This window comes from Procambarus clarkii, chromosome 82 (genome assembly GCF_040958095.1).
Source record: "Procambarus clarkii isolate CNS0578487 chromosome 82, FALCON_Pclarkii_2.0, whole genome shotgun sequence".
Classification (NCBI taxonomy): Eukaryota; Metazoa; Arthropoda; class Malacostraca; order Decapoda; family Cambaridae; genus Procambarus; species Procambarus clarkii.
In genome coordinates this window covers 5,633,118-5,653,583 of record NC_091231.1, presented here as the reverse complement: position 1 = coordinate 5,653,583, position 20,466 = coordinate 5,633,118, and the positions used below count along the sequence as shown (strand labels likewise).

The window sequence follows — 20,466 nt, the reverse complement described above, 5'->3', positions numbered from 1 at the left end:
TCATCTACTGCAGGATTTAACTTTTAGCCCACACAAGACCTAATAGATGCTGAAACACATGCTCCACCACCCAAATGAAACTAATAATAAATAACATTTAAGCAAACGAATTTTCTGTATGTTTTCAAATCCTCCTCCTCCCCCTCCCCTACAAAAAAAAAAAGAATACAAATCCACAACTCCCGTACTCAATGTGTAGGAACACCTGGAGGTGTGTTGTGTCTGTTGCTGACGTCAACAAAAGGTGTGTCTGCTCCTCTCGTCTGTTAAAAATGATCAGCTACAAAGAAAAAAACTATCGCTATAATATTTACGAGCAATCTTCGACTTGAAATTGGAGTCCTGGCACAGAGGTCCCTGGGCCACTGTAGAGGCAGGAGTGGGATGGAGGTGAAACCTACGGTACAATACACAATGACAGCCCGTCCTCTCAAGCGGTCACAAAGTTACTAAATCGATGTACTAAATTGACCAATTACAACCTAACCGAGGACACACGAATAGAAAACGGGACACCAGGTCAACACACACACACACCGACGGTCTGCTACCCATCAATTTATTACACTTGCTGTAATTAAGAGCTAACAGCATCAGCAAATCTAATGTTCCATTATCCATTCTTAAAATCGATAATAACTTATCAGGGATTAACTTATAACTTATAACAGGGATTTAAGGGTAAACGTGAATATTTGACGAAGAAATGATCTCGGTAACACCGCAGCGGCAGCAGTCATAGTCTATAACCCCGCGTGCCTTCAGCTTTCCGAAGTTATTGTCAACCATCTTAATATACATATCTAGGCACGGTTAACGTTAAGGATGAATTATATCTTATATGTAATCATTATTTACATATTATATATATATATATATATATATATATATATATATATATATATATATATATATATATATATATATATATATATATATATATATATATATATATACACACATATATATATATATATATATATATATATATATATATATATATATATATATATATATATATATATATATACACACATATATATATATATATATATATATATATATATATATATATATATATATATATATATATATATATATATATATATATATATATATATATATATATATATACACACACATACACGCAAAGTATTGTAACAGTTGAATCTTAAAGTAATGAGAATGATGTGGGCTTGAGGTGAGGCCAGGTAGCTGTGTCAGTGAGTCTGGAGCTCGTACTGTAGGGGGTCGTGGAGGCAGGTGAAGAAGAACTTGTTGAAGGCGTTGATGAGGTGGAACCTGTTGAGGTCCAGCATGTAGTCGTCGTCTGTGTATACCTACGGAGATACATGTAGTAAGATTACCTATTTATACACCAGAGAAATACCTGCTACGACATATTGTTAAATTGATACTCTTTCGTGTGAAATGCGTTTGTTCGGTAGGTGTGGCAGGTATAGTTCTGTGTCACTAAATTACTTAAGTCACTAAATTTCATTCAGACACACACACACACACACACACTACATCATACAGTATTCATACAATATCCAGTATCATGGAGGTCATCTTGCAGCATATCCTCAGTGTTATCACGCCATCCTCAGTTCCCCACCATTGTCGTTATATCGTGAAGAGAACTATACTGGTGATGCTATTACTAAATATTATCATTCTAAATATTATCTGTACCTCCAACAGGTGATTTAACTTCAATAAGTCGTCTAATCTAATCCACTACAATAGGCTACAGTGTTCCAAGTTCACAATAACATTTTATGTAACAACTGTATTTCACAAATGTCTAAGTTTCTATTAAATATTAATATTACTAGGCTACAGTGCATTCCTATCATGCATAAACTTTCTATATAAATAGACAAATAATTGTGAAAACTATATATGAAGCAAACAATTTAAATTATTTAAATATGATAATATGTTAAACATATTTTTTGCGTTTCTGAAAGCTAAATTTTGAGAGAAAAGAAAAGCAAGGCATGCCTAAACAATTAGTAATCCCAATTACCCCTCAATAATTGGTCTGGTGTTGGTTTTGAGGCCTATATAAACCTCTGGAGGGTTATTATAGGCCACCACAGCAGCCTATTGATCAACCCACAAGTATATTTTCGCTCTGACCATAGACCAGTGTATGTTTCAAGAAGTTGCAGAGACTTCTCTGTATATACAATCTGTTTTATACTATTGAATTAGTCAATGAATGAAAAACCAAAGTATGGGTTAAGTATGATTTATATGGCTATATGAGAAACTAAGCTGTTGCTCATTTGTATACAACGAGGCTATTTGCTGGACTGATGAGATGAATACAGAGAAGAGAGGGACACGTTAGCAATAACAGCACGAAGGGAACGTACGTCAAGACACAACAGCACGAAGGGAACGTACGTCAAGATACAACAGCACGAGGGGAACGTACATCAAGCCACAACAGCACGAGGGAGACGTACGTCAATACATAACAGCACGAGGCGAACGTACGTCAAGACACAACAGCACGAGGGGGACGTACGTCAAGACACATCAGTAACAACAGCACGAGAGGTAACAGTACTCAATATACAGTGAATATCCAATTGTCTAATATTTTAACAAATATTTTATATAAATAAACATACAAGTCTAACACAATAACACACATACATAAGCTTCATCGTCTTTAATGGACAAACTTCACATCACATATACATAATAACACTATACACGCACATAATACACACAATAACACCATACACATGCATGCCATACACACCAAACGCACAGTAACAATTTAGCTGCAAATGTCACATAAAAACAGTATGATGGATCCGAAACAATGGGACACTCAAGTCACAGAAGACACATATATATATACATTTGTATATACATATACTGTATATATACTCCGGCTCGTAGTCCGTTGTTTTTATGCACACAGAAGTGAAATCCGCTTCTGGGAGAAACGTACCAATCACCAACCCACAGAGGCACATGGATCACAGACTATCTAAGGTTGGGTGCTAGCCGCTACTGAAGGCTTGTGTTTTTGGTAAACACGGCCAACAGAACTGGCAATCAATCCCGCTGTCACTGTGGTGGGTCGGCCAGATGGGGGCATCACTACAGCCGGAATATCAAAGATTCGCATATTACCATGTTTTCTCAAATTTGGGGGAGGAGCAGGAATATGTATGTGTGAATATCCAGAGTGTGAGGGGGAGGGGAACTACTGAACGAATCTTTGACAATTCTCAGTTACTAACGCTTATGTAATCATTCTCAAGGGGTAAACGATAGGGTGGATGGAATTACGCCAATTATAGCCAGCCAAGACTGATCTTGCGCTTAAGCGGGCTGTCGAGGCAGTCCTTGTGAAGCATGAAGTGTTCCATCACACTGTAGAGGTGCCTTCTGACCGAGGCCAGCGGGAAGGTCACGTCGGGGTACACCTACAGGGGTAGAAAGCAGGGAAGGCATCCACCAGAGGAGGCAAACACACTTATGCCATTGTTCCACTCAATTGTGGTCCGCTCTGTTATCTCCGTACAATGTCATAAAAGGTGATATAGTTAAAATTAATTAATTAATATAATTTAATATTTTTATAAATTTATTTATGTTATCGAGCGTCAAAATGTGCATTGATATGAGAACACTGATATGTATACACATTTGAACGCCAAGACGTCAAATGATGTGGCACTGATATTGGAAAACAGGAATTCGAACACAAAGACTTGACCGATAACATGTTAACACTAAGATGCGAACACTGAGGAATGAACGCTGATAAGTGAACACTAAGATGTGAACACAGATGTGAACACTGAGATATGTACACATTGTTGGGATGAAGCAAATATAGAGAATAGATCAGTAGATGAGGATAAAATTATTCAATGTATAAAAAAAAGATTAAAATATATTTAGTTATTTAGCCAATAATGTAAAATAAAAAGTATTTTTAAGAAGCAATAAGGATTTTTTAGTTTATATGTAATATTAAGAATCATGCAGCTTTTATAGGTATATATTATCTATCGTCGCTGGATGATGATTAGCTTTCAATTCAACGTTTTCACCAAAAGAAACCAATCTGTACCCAATCTATACTATAAGAGAGAATATCTGTTTGTCTGACCAAGGTTGTAGGCCAGACGATTGGAGGTTGGCGTCATCCAACTTTGCAGGGGGAAGGGGAATGGTCTGGGGTACGGGACGGACACAGGTTGGTAGATGTTGCCAGAATTCAAGAGGGAACAGTGTGCCATTCTGTCCCTCAAGATAATTTTTGGTACTGCCCGCCGGCTACACATAGCAAATATTAAAAAAATCAAATCTTTTTTTCGGAAATATACACAATTATTCACTGATCTTGGTAAAATTAACAGAAATTTCCTGCTATTCAAACCTCAGCCATTGTATCATAAAACACACAACTTCAACTCAGCTCACCCCCTCTATTCCCCCGTCAAAGAAAATTGAAGTACAGGAATTTCTCCCACAGATTCGAAAGGGATGAATTGTATTCAGCGTGTGTTATTAATTATAAAAACATGCTGGCACTTGCTCTGTTGTTGTTGTTGGGTTAGGGGTCACGACGACAGGGTGCCGTAAGTGTCCTGAGTGTATCCTTTAAGGGTAAATCACAAAGCCGTTTGGTGAAATGAACGTCGCCTGTCAGCAGAAACGAATGCGCCATACCGCGAATAAACACACTGATGGGCAGATGATTGGGGAGCCCCAGTAGTCCCTCAGGGAAGCAAGAACCGGCCCCAACCCCACACAGAGAGCACTGGGTAGTCAAGGCAAAGACACAGCCCATGCTAAACTCATACCAATATGGGCAAAAACGCAAAAGTCATCCAATATCCTCCAGCAGAGCAGAAGCCAGCCGCCCGCCAAGACACGCCAACTCCGAGCACCGGGCACAATCTCTCTGCCCGAAGAACCAACCAGAAAACGGTCAAAATCTATCAACTTCCTTGTAACCCAAGGCGATATGGTCGCCAGGCGTCGTAACAGTCCGGAATGGCGATATGGTCGCCTGGCGTCGTAACAATCCGGAATGGCGATATGGTCGCCTGGCGTCGTAACAATCCGGAATGGCGATATGGTCGCCTGGCGTCGTAACAATCCGGAATGGCGATATGGGCGCCAGGCGTCGTAACAATCTGTTGAATAGAAATGCCAAACGGCAGTATCAAGGCCCAATAGATAAAATCGCGTCACGTGATCCAGCAGCCCCCAGGCGGAGCAGATGTCCAGACGTCCGTCCATCGTCAAGGTTGAACCGCGAGTGTGGCACTTGCTCTTAGGTTAGGCCTAAGTTAAATACTTGAAAAAAGATGCCTGTAACCGATTTTCATGAAAACGGGAGCGAGTTATTCGTTTCTTACAATGTCTTGTAAGAGGCGAATGTTTGTTATGCCTTGGGGACTGTCAGACCCAATGTTCTCAATATATAGGAAGACTACATCTCTTTCAAGGCAACTGACTATTCACAACCAAGAAGACTCATTACACATCTCCTAATTTCCACACACAATCACACAAACACGAGAATGATTCTGACCAACAACATCAAACTACGGCAAATATAGGAACAATACGAGTCTTAGCATGACAGAAGCACGTGACATCAAATACACTCATTTGATTATCAACCAGCAACGCACATGTACCTTCTTCCACCCTTCATAATGACCGAGAGTGATTTGCCAGTTGACACCAATGGACACTCTAAGTGCACATTGTATACTTTGGACAGAAAAAAGAGCTTCCAAAGATACGTCAAATTGCCCTCTAGTTCCTCGGAGCACCTAAGCCCCTTACCCAGGAGAACGTAAATTTCGTACAGAGAAAGAAAGTACTCAATACACAAATAATGGTAAAGTTACAATAAACTTTAAGTGGCATCTGAAAATGTACTCTGTATTAAGCATACAATCGAGGGGGAAGGAAACTGTTAAATATTTAGATCTCAAAATGAAGTATAAGACATTCTAAAATGCTTATCTGAATCCTAGTTGTCGTGAGATATTTCACTTTCATTTCATTCACACGGGAATTTTGTAATACATTTTTAATATGATGCCCGGGGACTGATAGCACGGAGTTGAATGTATGCGTCTACTGCGTGCAGACACCACGGTTCACACTGCAAAAATCGACATTACAAATTGCACAGCATACTAGGCATATCGAGGTCCCTCTAACCAAACCATTTACCTTCACATGATGCAACCCAAAACAGTTCACTTGCTCCCAGTTACCTATTTATTGCTACGCGAAGAAAGGCATGAGTTGTAAGGAAAAGTGCCCAAACGTTTCGTCCTGACATAAGACAGGGTAGTAGTGGGGGTATAGAGGCACGTGACACAGGCGTGGTGGTAGCAGGCGTGCGAATGCCCTGGACTTACTACATGTGTGAAGTAGGACTCCTGAGAGATAAGGGCGTGGGCCAGGAGGAAGGCGTGGTGCGCTGACGGGTCTCGAGTGCCATGGGCCAGCAGGACCCGGTTGGCCCCGAGGTGAGGTGCCAAGCGGGTCAGGTCACTGTCTTCGTACCGACGACCGGAACCCTCGTTCTCAGCTGACCCCAGCTGTCGCTCAGCCCAGAACGACCCTGTGACCAATCAACAGTGTATAAAACAATGCACGTAGCAGGATACGTTAGAGTCGTTACCAGCGAGAATCATATGAAAAAATATGTATCATCCATGTTAACCCTTAGATGACGGATAACGTCATATGACGTTTTAGGGTTTATCCAGGATGAAGCCAGACTGACTTTTTCACTACAGAAATGGAAGGAAATAGAGTTTTGATTATAAATAATTATTTGACACATCTTTGGTTATTATTATCTAACTAAATTATAAATCTTATTATAAATAAAAAAAAATTGAAAAAATGTTGGTATTTTCTTCATTCACTCATACAGTATTTATTTTATGTTTTTTTCTGAATCCTTCAAGAAAATAAAATGTAAAATTAAGGAGTACTGTAACTCGTTTTATCAAATTTGTTGAAAAATATAAAAATTGAATAATTTAATACATTTTATAAACTGTATACTCAAGGAAGCAAATTAAATTTTGATTAAAAATATATGCATTTTTAAATATTTTGAATTCTCAACTGCGCAGAAATATTTAAAATAATTGTTTTTCGAATATATTAGAAATTGCGAGTAAATCATGTTAACCTGCAACTATAAAATAGTTTCTTGGAAATAAACTCGTAATTTACTTCTCTCATTTGTTAGCAATTAGTGCTCGAAGAGGCGGCATATATATATATATATATATATATATATATATATATATATATATATATATATATATATATATATATATATATATATATATATATATATATATATATATATATATATATATATATATAAAAGAGATCCCCTTACCTAATATTTCAACCTTATTTTCTTGCTGATAAAAAAATGAGGACAAGGTACCGGAGTGGGCGAGTACTGACCGTGAGTAGGTGAGTACTGACCATGACCAGGTGAGTACTGACTGTGAGTAGATGATTACTGACCGTGACCGGGTGAGTACTGACCGTGACCGGGTGAGTACTAACCGTGACCGGGTGAGTACTAACCGTGACCGGGTGAGTACTAACCGTGACCGGGTGAGTACTAACCGTGACCGGGTGAGTACTAACCGTGACCGGGTGAGTACTAACCGTGAGCGCGCCAGTCGACCACAGGGTTGACGGCGGCCACACACTTGAGGAGGTCCGGGGCGAGGGCGGCGGCGTCGACGGCCAGGGAGGCCCCGGAGCCCCACCCCCACACTCCCACGTTCATGGGGTCCAGGAAGTCGAACTGCTGCAACATCTTCCTGGAAAATGAAATAACAATTATGTACATTGTTATTGGTCTTGGGTGCTTTAGTTTGTAGTTTCTTTGGAAGAATTATTATTATTTGCTGGCAGGTTAGGTCTAGAGACTCATTGGTACTGAATCAGGGTGTGGGTGGAGGCGCGGGTGGGTTATACTCACTGGATGACTCTGGAGTGGTACTGGGCCAGGGTGTGGGTGGAGGCGCGGGTGGGTTATACTCACTGGATGACTCTGGAGTGGTACTGGGCCAGGGTGTGGGTGGAGGCGCGGGTGGGTTATACTCACTGGATGACTCTGGAGTGGTACTGGGCCAGGGTGTGGGTGGAGGCTCGGGTGGGATATACTCACTGGATGACTCTGGAGTGGTACTGGGCCAGGGTGTGGGTGGAGGCGCGGGTGGGTTATACTCACTGGATGACTCTGGAGTGGTACTGGGCCAGGGTGTGGGTGGAGGCGCGGGTGGGTTATACTCACTGGATGACTCTGGAGTGGTACTGGGCCAGGGTGTGGGTGGAGGCGCGGGTGGGTTATACTCACTGGATGACTCTGGAGTGGTACTGGGCCAGGGTGTGGGTGGAGGCGCGGGTGGGTTATACTCACTGGATGACTCTGGAGTGGTACTGGGCCAGGGTGTGGGTGGAGGCGCGGGTGGGTTATACTCACTGGATGACTCTGGAGTGGTACTGGGCCAGGGTGTGGGTGGAGGCGCGGGTGGGTTATACTCACTGGATGACTCTGGAGTGGTACTGGGCCAGGGTGTGGGTGGAGGCTCGGGTGGGATATACTCACTGGATGACTCTGGAGTGGTACTGGGCCAGGGTGTGGGTGGAGGCGCGGGTGGGTTATACTCACTGGATGACTCTGGAGTGGTACTGGGCCAGGGTGTGGGTGGAGGCTCGGGTGGGATATACTCACTGGATGACTCTGGAGTGGTACTGGGCCAGGGTGTGGGTGGAGGCGCGGGTGGGTTATACTCACTGGATGACTCTGGAGTGGTACTGGGCCAGGGTGTGGGTGGAGGCTCGGGTGGGATATACTCACTGGATGACTCTGGAGTGGTACTGGGCCAGGGTGTGGGTGGAGGCGCGGGTGGGTTATACTCACTGGATGACTCTGGAGTGGTACTGGGCCAGGGTGTGGGTGGAGGCGCGGGTGGGTTATACTCACTGGATGACTCTGGAGTGGTACTGGGCCAGGGTGTGGGTGGAGGCGCGGGTGGAGGGGTCGCCGCCCCACAGCTGAACGCGGGCGTGAGCCACCTGGTGACCTGACGACAGGTACTCCTTCCACCCGAGGTGCCACAACTGCTCCTCAACGTTTTGCTCCCCCGGCCCGATCCTGCACAATACCAGGGAGGTAACAAAAAAAACAGCATCTATAACCCCCAAATCAAAAATTATCTGGTAAAGTCGTGTTATAAGCAACACAAAACAATCAACAAGAGCCTCATTAGGGCTGCACCAGCCTCAAGCACATTGTTCATTACCAACACTTCCTTCCCTGCATGGTTCACAGCTGTGATGTGTTCTCTCCTGCTGTATGTGTTCTACACAACGAATCCACTGACGACATGAAGCTTGAGGTCACATATGGCTCCAGATGGTTACTTATCGTTAATTATTGTTTACATCTGGTGTAGGATAACAGTTCTGGGGTCGTACAACTCACGAGAGAGAGAGAGAGAGAGAGAGAGAGAGAGAGAGAGAGAGAGAGAGAGAGAGAGAGAGAGAGAGAGAGAGAGAGAGAGAGAGAGAGAGAGAGAGAGAGAGAGAGAGAGAGAGAGAGAGAGAGAGAGAGAGAGAGAGAGAGAGAGAGAGAGAGAGAGAGAGAGAGAGAGAGAGAGAGAGAGAGTGAGAGAGAGAGAGAGAGAGAGAGAGAGAGAGAGAGAGAGAGAGGGAGGGAGCGGAAGGGAACTATCAAGGGGAAAGCGCCAAGCCATTACGACTATATATAACTGGGAAGGGATCAGGATAAGGATTTTGGGATGCGACGGTGGGAAGGAGTGGTGCCCAACCACTTGGACGGTAGGGAATTGAATGCCGACCTGCATGAAGCGAGATCGTTGCTCTACCGTCCAGCCAAGTGGTTGGGTATTGAAAGCGAAGCTGTAACTCACATCTGGACGACGAGAGGGTAGAGAAGTGTGTCGTCCTCTGGTGACCATCCCGGGGGCAGCGTGAGGGTGACAGCGGCGTGGAGGGCGGGTGCCAGAGCCAGGTCCATGGAGTACACCACAGGCAGTGCCAGGTCCTCCAGGGCGGACCTGAGGAAGAGCCGGTGGGCCACGGATCAACTTGCTGTCTATGGGCGTATTCACAAAACTTTTACGTGTCCACTTATGAGATCTGTACCTCTTACCTCTATTATAGGCGCTTATGGTCAGTGCTTAGTTGATATAGTAAACAGTTTAAGAGCCCCGAGGCGCTGCGAGGTCGTCCTCAAGCCATGGCTATTATTGCTATGGTCGACCTCTTAAGTGCTTCGCAACTCGTAGTTCCTTCTGTAAATACCGACTGAGCCGCGATGATCGACGTAAGAGGTGCAGTGATCTCGCACTGAGACTCTTGAGCGTTTGATGAATTCAGCCGGACGGTGATGATGACAGTGACTATGATGATATGATGATAATGGACGTGATCATGACAAGAGACGATGGTCACACAGAAAGAAACAATGTTGATAATAATGATATTAGAGAGATGATGTCAAGGAAAGTGACGATAATTAAGACACTAATGAATTAACGAGGGTGATGACACTGAAGAGTAAGACTTGAAGTGTAAGTAACACTTGAAGTGGGTGATGACACTTGACGAGCAAGATTGTAGTAAGGGAAGATGTAATAGTGATGTCAATAGTGTAATAGCTGTAGTGGTGATGACAGTGAGAGTGGTTGGAATAGTGACGACGGTGACTGGCACGCTCTCACCTTAACTTAGCCTGCCTGTGGAGGGCCCTGGCAGCGGGTCTGGTGGGTCCGAGGGGCAGCAGGTGGGTGGAGGGTGGGTCGGCCCCCGTGCATGTCACCACCAGGTGGGTGAGGGCGTGGTTCATGTGGGCGGCCACGTAGGGGCAGCCCATGGCGCAGGTGATGCAGGACACCTTCTGCTCCCCCGTCGACACACTGTACACCTGCTGGCGACCTGCCCCGTTCTCCAGCTCTGACATCCACACGGGCGAGGGGGAGGAGGAGATGAGACACGTCTCAATGTTAGTACTAATGAGAGATGTTCCTCCTGTCATATGATACATGGAGGTAACTGTGAGCAAGAGATACATGGAGGTAACTGTGAGCAAGAGATACATGGAGGTAACTGTGAGCAAGAGATACATGGAGGTAACTGTGAGCAAGAGATACATGGAGGTAACTGTGAGCAAGAGATACATGGAGGTAACTATGATCAAGAGATACATGGAGGTAACTATGATCAAGAGATACATGGAGGTAACTGTGAGCAAGAGATAAATGGAGGTAACTGTGAGCAAGAGATACATGGAGGTAACTGTGATCAAGAGATACATGGAGGTAAATACAAGCAAGAGATACATGGAGGCATGCCTACAGTACACACACATGACACTGCTGGAGCTCAGTACCAGACTTTAGACGAGTCTCACCTGATCCCCGGAAGTAGACGAGGCTCTCGTTGAGGACAAAGCCCAGCACCTGGGTGACGTGGTAGTCCTCGAGGGTGAGAGGGGCGTGGCGGCCCTCCCGCGCGCCTACCAGTGCCACGTGGTTGTGCCAGGCACCGGAGAGGGTCCTCACTGACCAGGGGAAGACGGCCCAGCCTCCGGCCCACACCACAGAGTGGACCACAGGCGACACGCCGCCGCCCTCCTTGTGATTGACGTGTACCTGCAGGAGGAGTGATGGTGTCAGGCTGGCCTCGTCTGTAGGGCTCTAGTCTAGTCTACGGTACACTCTAGTCTACGGTACACTACGGTACACTGGAGAAGACGGCCGGGTCAGGGGTAGAGTCCTAGGGACGCTAGTCTTGTATATAGCTGAAGACCTGCTCCCTCCCCCTTCTCTCTCTCTAATACTGAAGACTGTAGGTCAAGGAGATCAGCACAGTCAAAGATCGAAGAAGAGATCAAAGACACTTTGTGTGGTCTTTGTTCGTGAGTGGGAGGCGCGGCGAGACGGTCACTCAAGCAAGAGGTGGACACTCGAGAAGAGCTCGAGATTGGCCCTCAAAGCTTTTTGCGGGAGTTGTCGTCCATCCAATGGCTTGCAGACACCTTCTCGCGGTGCAGGTTCATCAACTGAAACCTAGTGATTCCTCAGTGGTTTTGCTCAAACCAGGTCACCAGTCGCCTCACAAAGGTTCACTAGTGGGTTCACCCACTATGATTCACTATGTCTAGCTTCATGGTCACCACACTCATATTCCTTCATCATAGTCGACCCGGTTGTTGCAGGAAGGTGTCGCGCGATCATCAGGGCCGGTGGTGTGATACCACCGCGTAGGGCACACAGTAAGTACTCGGTAAGGACTACTGTCATCAAGATCCTTCCTAGTACCCACCAGTGTGTAGCTACTCCCCCCAGTACCCACCAGTGAGTAGCTACTCCCCCCAGTACCCACCAGTGAGTAGCTACTCCCCTCAGTACCCACCAGTGTGTAGCTACACCCCCCAGTACCCACCAGTGAGTAGCTACTCCCCCCAGTACCCACCAGTGAGTAGCTACTCCCCTCAGTACCCACCAGTGTGTAGCTACACCCCCCAGTACCCACCAGTGAGTAGCTACTCCCCCCAGTACCCACCAGTGAGTAGCTACACCCCCCTCAGTACCCACCAGTGTGTAGCTACACCCCCCAGTACCCACCAGTGAGTAGCTACTCCCCCCAGTACCCACCAGTGTGTAGCTACACCCCCCTCAGTACCCACCAGTGAGTAGCTACAAAGGAATCCCCGAGGAAGCAGCAACACCCACCAAGGAACAGTTCCACTCGACGTTGTCGCAGGTGGCGAGGACTGCTGTGCTCTGGTCCCTGGAGGCCCACGACGCCCACACCGTAGAGGCGTTCACCCAGCCCACGCTGACCAGGTAGTGGGACCTGTGGGAGCACGAAGAGGGCAAGATGATGGGTCATTGTAACCGGTTTTTAAAAGGGGCGGTCTGTTCGACATGTTGGAAGGGGGAGGGAGGGTGTTGCATATTATGGGGAATGGAGGACATAAGTAACCGGTTGGATAGGTTAACGTGAAGGCTGATAAGCTAGGTGTGTGTGTGTTGTAGCCCTGGACCCGGATTCACGAAGCAGTTACGCAAGCACTTGCGAACCCGTACATCTTTTCTCAATTTTTGGCGGCTTTGTTTACAATTATTAAACAGTTAATGAGCTCCGAAGCACCAGGAGACTGTTGTTATAACATTAACAACAGTTGACTAGGAAGTTTTCATGCTTGTAAACTGTTTAATAAATGTAACCAAAGCCGTCAAAGATTGAGGAAAAATGTGCGCGTTCGTAAGTGCTTGTGTAACTGCTTCGTGAATCTGGGTACTGAACGCTGGCAGGTGAACTCGGAGGAACAAGTGCTTGGCACCACCGCAACGCCGTGGACCGTCTCTCTTTGTTGATTAACAAACTTTAGGTATACACAGTAATGTGCTGTTACCACTATTCTATGTGAAAGATTACAAAGTGTAGATAAAAAAACTGGCTACGAGTTCATCTAATATCCCCATCTCACAAGATGGTTAGTCATAAATGCTAACAGGAAAAAAACATGAAATACGAGGATGATCTATTAGCCTGCACTAGCAAACTCTTGATAGAACACAAGAATATCTTGTAGACCAAACCACACACTAGAAGGTAAAGGAACGACGACGTTTCGGTCCGTCCTGGACCATTCTCAAGTCGATTGTGAGAATGACTTGAGAATGGTCGACTTGAAAATGGTCCAGGACGGACCGAAACGTCGTCGACCTTTCACTTTCTAGTGTGTGGACTGGTCAACATACTTTAGCCACGTTATTGTGACTCATCGCCTGCACAAGAATATTTTCCAATATTCCTGAGTGTATGAAGTAATTACAGAGCTCAAAGTACCTCATACCACTAGGTCTGAAGTTACGTATAACAGGGTTATCACAGATATAATGTTGGGGAGTATGTCCCAGCTCTTGTTCACACAGTTTACAATTGGAATGTTCACCATTGGGGGGATTCATTACCTGCAGTCACCTGCCATAGACATCGATATCCCAGCCTAATTCTGGCAGTTACAATGTCACACTGTCTACAGGATGTTTTATGATGTCCATATTTATAGTACTATACAAACAGTATTGAACTATACGGACAGCATAGAACTATACGGACAGCATAGAACTATATGGACAGCATAGAACTATAACTATACGGACAACATAGAACAGAGAACTCGTGCTTTCTGCCCTTAACGCTAACCAGCAGAACATTCACTTCAGTTCTATTGTGTTATATATATCAATAATAAATATATTTTTTTTTTTGAGATATATACAAGTGTTGTTACATTCTTGTACAGCCACTAGTACGCGTAGCGTTTCGGGCAGGTCCCTGGAATACGATCCCCTGCCGCGAAGAATCGTTTTTTCATCCAAGTACACATTTTACTGTTGCGTTAAACAGAGGCTACAGTTAAGGAATTGCGCCCAGTAAATCCTCCCCGGCCAGGATACGAACCCATGACATAGCGCTCGCGGAACGCCAGGCGAGTGTCTTACCACTACACCACGGAGACTGTAACCACTGTAATAATAATTATACACATGTTCAGATTCTTTTGAATCAAAGCTGATTATGATAATAATATAAGTATGACAATTGTATTTAATATCCGAAAATATAAACATAAAATCAGTGAATCAAAGATATGGCAGTAGCCCCAAGCACGTGGTTGTTGTTGTCATAACAAGAGCGACGCTGCCAGACGTAGGCAGCAGCCCCAAGCACGTGGTTGTTGTTGTCATAACAAGAGCGACGCTGCCAGACGTAGGCGGGCCAACACATACGAAATGAGAAGAGAGTGACGACGTTTCGATCCATCAGGGACCGCTGTCCTGTCGCGACTGAACCAGAGTGGTGTGAGGGATTGAATATAAGGCAAGAGGGGGAGTTGTTGTTGTTAAAGATTCGCTACTTGGAACAAAAAGTTCCAAGTAACACGGACTATGGTGAGCCCGTAGTGCCTTTTTATTTATAAGAGGGGGAGGCAAGGAGAAAGGAAACGTGGATAAATAAAGTATGGAAAAAGGAGCTACATAATGGCTTCCAGGCACGTTATTCCCCCCAGCATGCTACACACATTATTCACATCAATGCAAGGCCCTGCTCAAGAAAATATGGCATGCACTCCTATGCACATACATTTATATGTCATTAACTCTACATAGAGGAGTGTGTGAAGCAATATTTTACAGGATAATTATGTAAGGCAAAGTGGACGGGATTACTGACCCAAAGTGAGTCATTGTGGAGTGAAGGTTATCTAATAGGCTCTTATAACGACATTGACAACGTAGAGGAATGGTTCAAGCGACAACAACTATCCAGCTGCTAGACAACAACCATCAACAACCATCCAGTATACATCAGCTAAACTTGAATAACAACAAATTTTGGAAAGCAAAATACATAAGAAAAGTAAACGAAACAACAGTCAATTCCATACACGAGACTGGACACCAAGTATCTATTAGAAGGATGCCAGCCATCTGTAAATGCTTTGAAAATGATTCTTAATGGAAGCAATGGAACAGACACCCAACCATGTTGGTCACCCACCCTTTAATAGCCACCATGCAAAGTCTGATGAGGCTAGCCCACAGCGTCTGGCCTGTGACAGACTGAACAGACATTCTCTCTTATATAAATAAGAAATATAAGAACTTGCATCAGAAACTGGAACATTAAAAGTACACAATAGTATCAAGAACTACAACAACAACAACAACAAGAACATATAAGAACATGGAGCAGGGATATAAGAAACTGGTCAATACCTTAGTCACTACTGCCAGGTCTCACAAGCCTGGCACCAGCCAGCTGCCCGTCGCCACAATACCTGACGCTGCCTGAGTAGTCAGGGACGTCACTCCTAGAGTGGCCAGGGATGTCACTCCAAGAGTGGCCAGGGATGTCACTCCAAGAGTGGCCGCCCTCCGCCTTCAACACAAATTCGCGCTATTCAGTGTATCATGAGCTACCATCACTTACTGCCTTGCAGCTAAAACTTAATCAGTGAATGAAATGCATTACACACACACACACACACACACACACACACACACACATATATATATATATATATATATATATATATATATATATATATATATATATATATATATATATATATATATATTTAATTGAACTGCCTAGGAATAATGTTTTGTCAGGGAGAGTGTAACACACTCAAATGGAGTGCGATTGTTCTGAAAATATCAAAACTGTGTGAGTATGAGAAGCACAGTGTCAGGTAGATGTTGTGTGACATCTGTCAGGCGCCCCTACACCAGTTGACTCCTAGACTGCGCCTTACGTCAACTGACGCTGACGGGTACATGTGATCACACTGTGACGTACGTCAACTGACGTTTAACACTTAAGAAAACTATTACAATTTAGTTTTGTTTTTATATTCTCAAATTAAATAAGAACTGACCTCTCTCTCTCTCTCTCTGGCTATTATTACTTAATAGGAAGATAAGTCTGAATTATTGAATATAAAATGTTGTTAATTCAATTATAATAATATAATTATAATAACATTATAATAATATAATAATAATAGTAGAGTGTGGCGTGTGAGGTGTGGAGTGTGAGGTGTGGAGTGTAGGATGTGAAGTGTGAGGTGTGGAGTGTAGGATGTGAAGTGTGAGGTGTGGAGTGTGAGGTGTGGAATGTAGGGTGTGGAGTATAGGACGTAGAGAGCAGGATGTGGAGTGTGGAGTGTGAGGTATGCAGAGTGTGAGGTGCGGTTGCGGGTACAGGAGTATGAGGTGCGGTTGCGGGTACAGGAGTATGAGGTGCGGATATGAGGTGTGTGGGGGTATAGGCCGGCAAGGGCATGTGGGTGTCCGTGTAGATCCACGTAACACCAGAGACGAGTGCCAGAGTGTGTGGGTTCAACAGTAACTGGTCTTCGTGAAGGGGACGAGCATGAGATACTGTGAGGGGGTGATGAGGGAGGGTGATGTGATACTCACTGGTTGATCGGCTCGGGTGGGGTGAGGAGGGTCCTGGAGGGCGGGACAGCCGCACTCGTGAGGTCGTACAGCCACAGCGACACCTCAGGGATCGCCGTGTCCACCTGCAGGAGGACAACAATGCTCAAACACGCGCCATTAAATGTTGTAATGGAGACTAGAAGGTGACTTGTCACTGAACTAGTTCAAGAAGCACTGGTCTCCGGCGCTCATACGGAATTACAGAGCTCTCTGAAGTCAGGACATTTGTGAGAACTGAAAGACTATAACACTCACTGTAGGATATCTGAGGGTGTGGACGGTGGGGTACACGTTGTCCGAGTACTCCAGGACCGGCAGCTCCCTGACGCCGGTCTCGTTGAAGGACGCCACCGCGATGTAGTCCCCGGCAGGGCTCGGCCACACGGCGTGACCCTGGCCGAAGATCTCTGTGGGAACAACAGTTGGTGGCCTCAGAGTACACGTTAAGAGTGTTGCTGGCTCTGGTGAGTGTTGATAGTGTCGCTCTTCTGGGAGAGTGTTTAGGTACTGTGATTGTTCTCGTGATTGTCATTCTCATGTGACTCAGGTGGGAACTTTTCAGGTGGCAACACCCCTTTGGTTATTCAGGTGACTGTCCCAGCCATGTTCATGTTGTTATGTGGGTCTGCTGGTGTATAAATGGAGGTGTATAAATAAATGTAGTGTATAAAAGGTGTATATACATTTTGACGTGTTTTGAGCACATAACACTCTCTGTTGATAATATCTTGTTCACTCATTACAATAAAGGTACGAATTTGAACCTGCAACACCCCTAATATTTAGCAACATTTCCAATATACAATTATATGTGAGAGACAAAACCTGTACTAAAAGCACCACTCCCCCCTCCCCCCCACCCAGGGTATTCATGGACAAGTACTGATTGAGTCCAATGTGTCATGTTATTGGTGTCCACACTGACCAGTTATGAGAGAGAACATAACATGTGGAACATAAGGAGGTTAACTGCACAAGGTCATGAATAGTACAGTGCTACTTATATTGTGTGTGTGTGTGTGTGTGTGTGTGTGTGTGTGTGTGTGTGTGTGTGTGTGTGTGTGTGTGTGTGTGTGTGTGTGTATGTGTGACGCTTCCTTCGTTTCATTTATTTCTCTCTCTCTCTCTCTCTCTCTCTCTCTCTCTCTCTCTCTCTCTCTCTCTCTCTCTCTCTCTCTCTCTCTCTCTCTCTCTCTCTCTCTCTGCCTCTTACCTTACCCTGCCTCCCTCCCCACCCTGCCTCTTACCTTCGTAGAGGAGGTCAGGGACGCCGTTGTAGAGGAGGTTAGGGACGGCGTCGTGAGTGAGGGTGATGGGGGATGAGGCAGTGGGTGAGGCCATGAGGTAGACGTCTCCCTCACTCACCACCACCAGCGTCGCGCCCTCATCTCCCACCCAGGCGGCGTGCTGGTACCGTGGGTGTCCCACGTCGTGTCTCCACAGCTTGAGGGGGTAGTAGTGACTGTGGGAGAGGAACAGGGGGTAGTAGTGACTGTGGGAGAGGAACAGGGCGGATAGTAGTGACTGTGGGAGAGGAACAGGGCGGATAGTAGTGACTGTGGGAGAGGAACAGGGCGGATAGTAGTGACTGTGGGAGAGGAACAGGGCGGATAGTAGTGACTGTGGGAGAGGAACAGGGCGGATAGTAGTGACTGTGGGAGAGGAACAGGGAGTAGTAGTGACTGGGAGAGGCACCAGTTGCCTCATCTCTAGCACTAGCCTGACCATGCATGTGGGACGTGCACTGTGCACCATATATTAGGATGAGTGTCGGGCCGACCCGGGTATAAGCAGCATCAAAACAAACACAATGAGAAACATAAGAAAGAAAACATATTTCATGAACTGACCTGAAGGGGGAGGGGGGTGTCAGGGGATGGAGAGGCGGGGCTAGGGAGCTACCACTCAACCTTACAGACACTTCAAGGTCAGAACACATCTTCACAGGCTAGTAGGGGTAAGGAAGAGGTCTGCAGGGGAGATCTGGGGGTGGATTGTCTGGGGGTGGATTGTCTGGGGGTGGATTGTCTGGGGGTGGATTGTCTGGGGGTGGATTGTTTGGGGGTGGATTGTCTGGGGGTGGATTGTCTGGGGGTGGATTGTCTGGGGGTGGATTGTCTGGGGGTGGATTGTCTGGGGGGTGGATTGTCTGGGGGTGGATTGTCTGGGGGTGGATTGTCTGGGGGTGGATTGTCTGGGGGTGGATTGTCTGGGGGGTGGATAGTCTGGGGGTGGATTGTCTGGGGGTGGATTGTCTGGGGGTGGATTGTCTGGGGGTGGATTGTCTGGGGGTGGATTGTCTGGGGGTGGATTGTCTGGGGGTGGATTGTCTGGGGGTGGATTGTCTGGGGGGTGGATAGTCTTGAGGGAAAGGAGCCGAAGCACACACAAGTATACTAACAAATATGACATTACTCCTGAGAGTAATGTCATCAGGAAATATTACTTTACATAAGAGTTACAATTTAACTCGATGGAAACTTACTCAGTAGTGACGTCATAGATGCTGTACTCCGCCGTCCGCATGTAGAGGCGCCCCTGAGGAGTAGATGTGAGAAGTTAGTCCCCTGAGGAGTAGAGGTTAGTGTCAGGAACTACCAACCCATACAGAAGGTGGAAGGCACAATCTACCAACCCATACAGAAGGTGGAAGGCACAATCTACCAACCCATACAGAAGGTGGAAGGCACAATCTACCAACCCATACAGAAGGTGGAAGGCACAATCTACCAACCCATACAGAAGGTGGAAGGCACAATCTACCAACCCATACAGAAGGTGGAAGGCACAATCTACCAACCCATACAGAAGGTGGAAGGCACAATCTACCAACCCATACAGAAGGTGGAAGGCACAATCTACCAACCCATACAGAAGGTGGAGAGCACAATCTACCAACACTAAGATTATCTCAACATTTATTTATATCTACACATTATCATGAGGAGGAGTTCCTTAAGTCTAGTCTCGTATCTCATCCCTAATTGTGCCTCTTGGCCCTGTCAAGTGTATGGACTCACTGGCCTGTGTACTCAGTGGCCTGTGTACTCATTGGCCTGTGTACTCACTGAGTAATGCGCCGGACCGTTCTCTCTGTATCTTGTAAATATTACTGATTGTGTTGAAGAAGAAAATAACTGACTGGAGATTTAAGTGTGGCGTTTACTATTAACTAGAGACTAGTTTTAGTTGAAAAGATAAGCATATAGCGTTGATTTGAAGGTTCCCGCCATGACTGATGACGTCGACAAAGATGGAGGCTTTTCCCGCCAATCGCGAGTGAGGATTTTGGTGACGTCCATGACCTGGCTGAAGCCAATGGGGGGGGGGGAAATGTTATGGTGTCTAGCGAGAGCATTCAGGT

General features: G+C 45.6%; 1 protein-coding gene across 1 annotated transcript in view; it reads right to left on the bottom strand.

Moving 5' to 3' along the window:
• Positions 1-1,148: 1,148 nt before the first annotated feature.
• LOC123764370 (prolyl endopeptidase FAP) overlaps positions 1,149-20,466 on the bottom strand; it is a 90,887-nt gene continuing 71,569 nt past the window's right edge. The window contains exons 6-17 of the mRNA XM_069315980.1: positions 19,588-19,640; positions 18,350-18,564; positions 17,358-17,509; positions 17,082-17,185; positions 12,816-12,939; positions 11,492-11,732; positions 10,803-11,034; positions 9,990-10,136; positions 9,041-9,211; positions 7,714-7,871; positions 6,429-6,634; positions 1,149-1,340 (exon numbers count right to left, since the gene is read on the bottom strand). Coding sequence (XP_069172081.1) covers positions 1,221-1,340; positions 6,429-6,634; positions 7,714-7,871; positions 9,041-9,211; positions 9,990-10,136; positions 10,803-11,034; positions 11,492-11,732; positions 12,816-12,939; positions 17,082-17,185; positions 17,358-17,509; positions 18,350-18,564; positions 19,588-19,640 — 1,923 coding nt within the window. The 3' untranslated portion in view covers positions 1,149-1,220. The remainder of the gene's footprint in view (positions 1,341-6,428; positions 6,635-7,713; positions 7,872-9,040; positions 9,212-9,989; positions 10,137-10,802; positions 11,035-11,491; positions 11,733-12,815; positions 12,940-17,081; positions 17,186-17,357; positions 17,510-18,349; positions 18,565-19,587; positions 19,641-20,466) is intronic.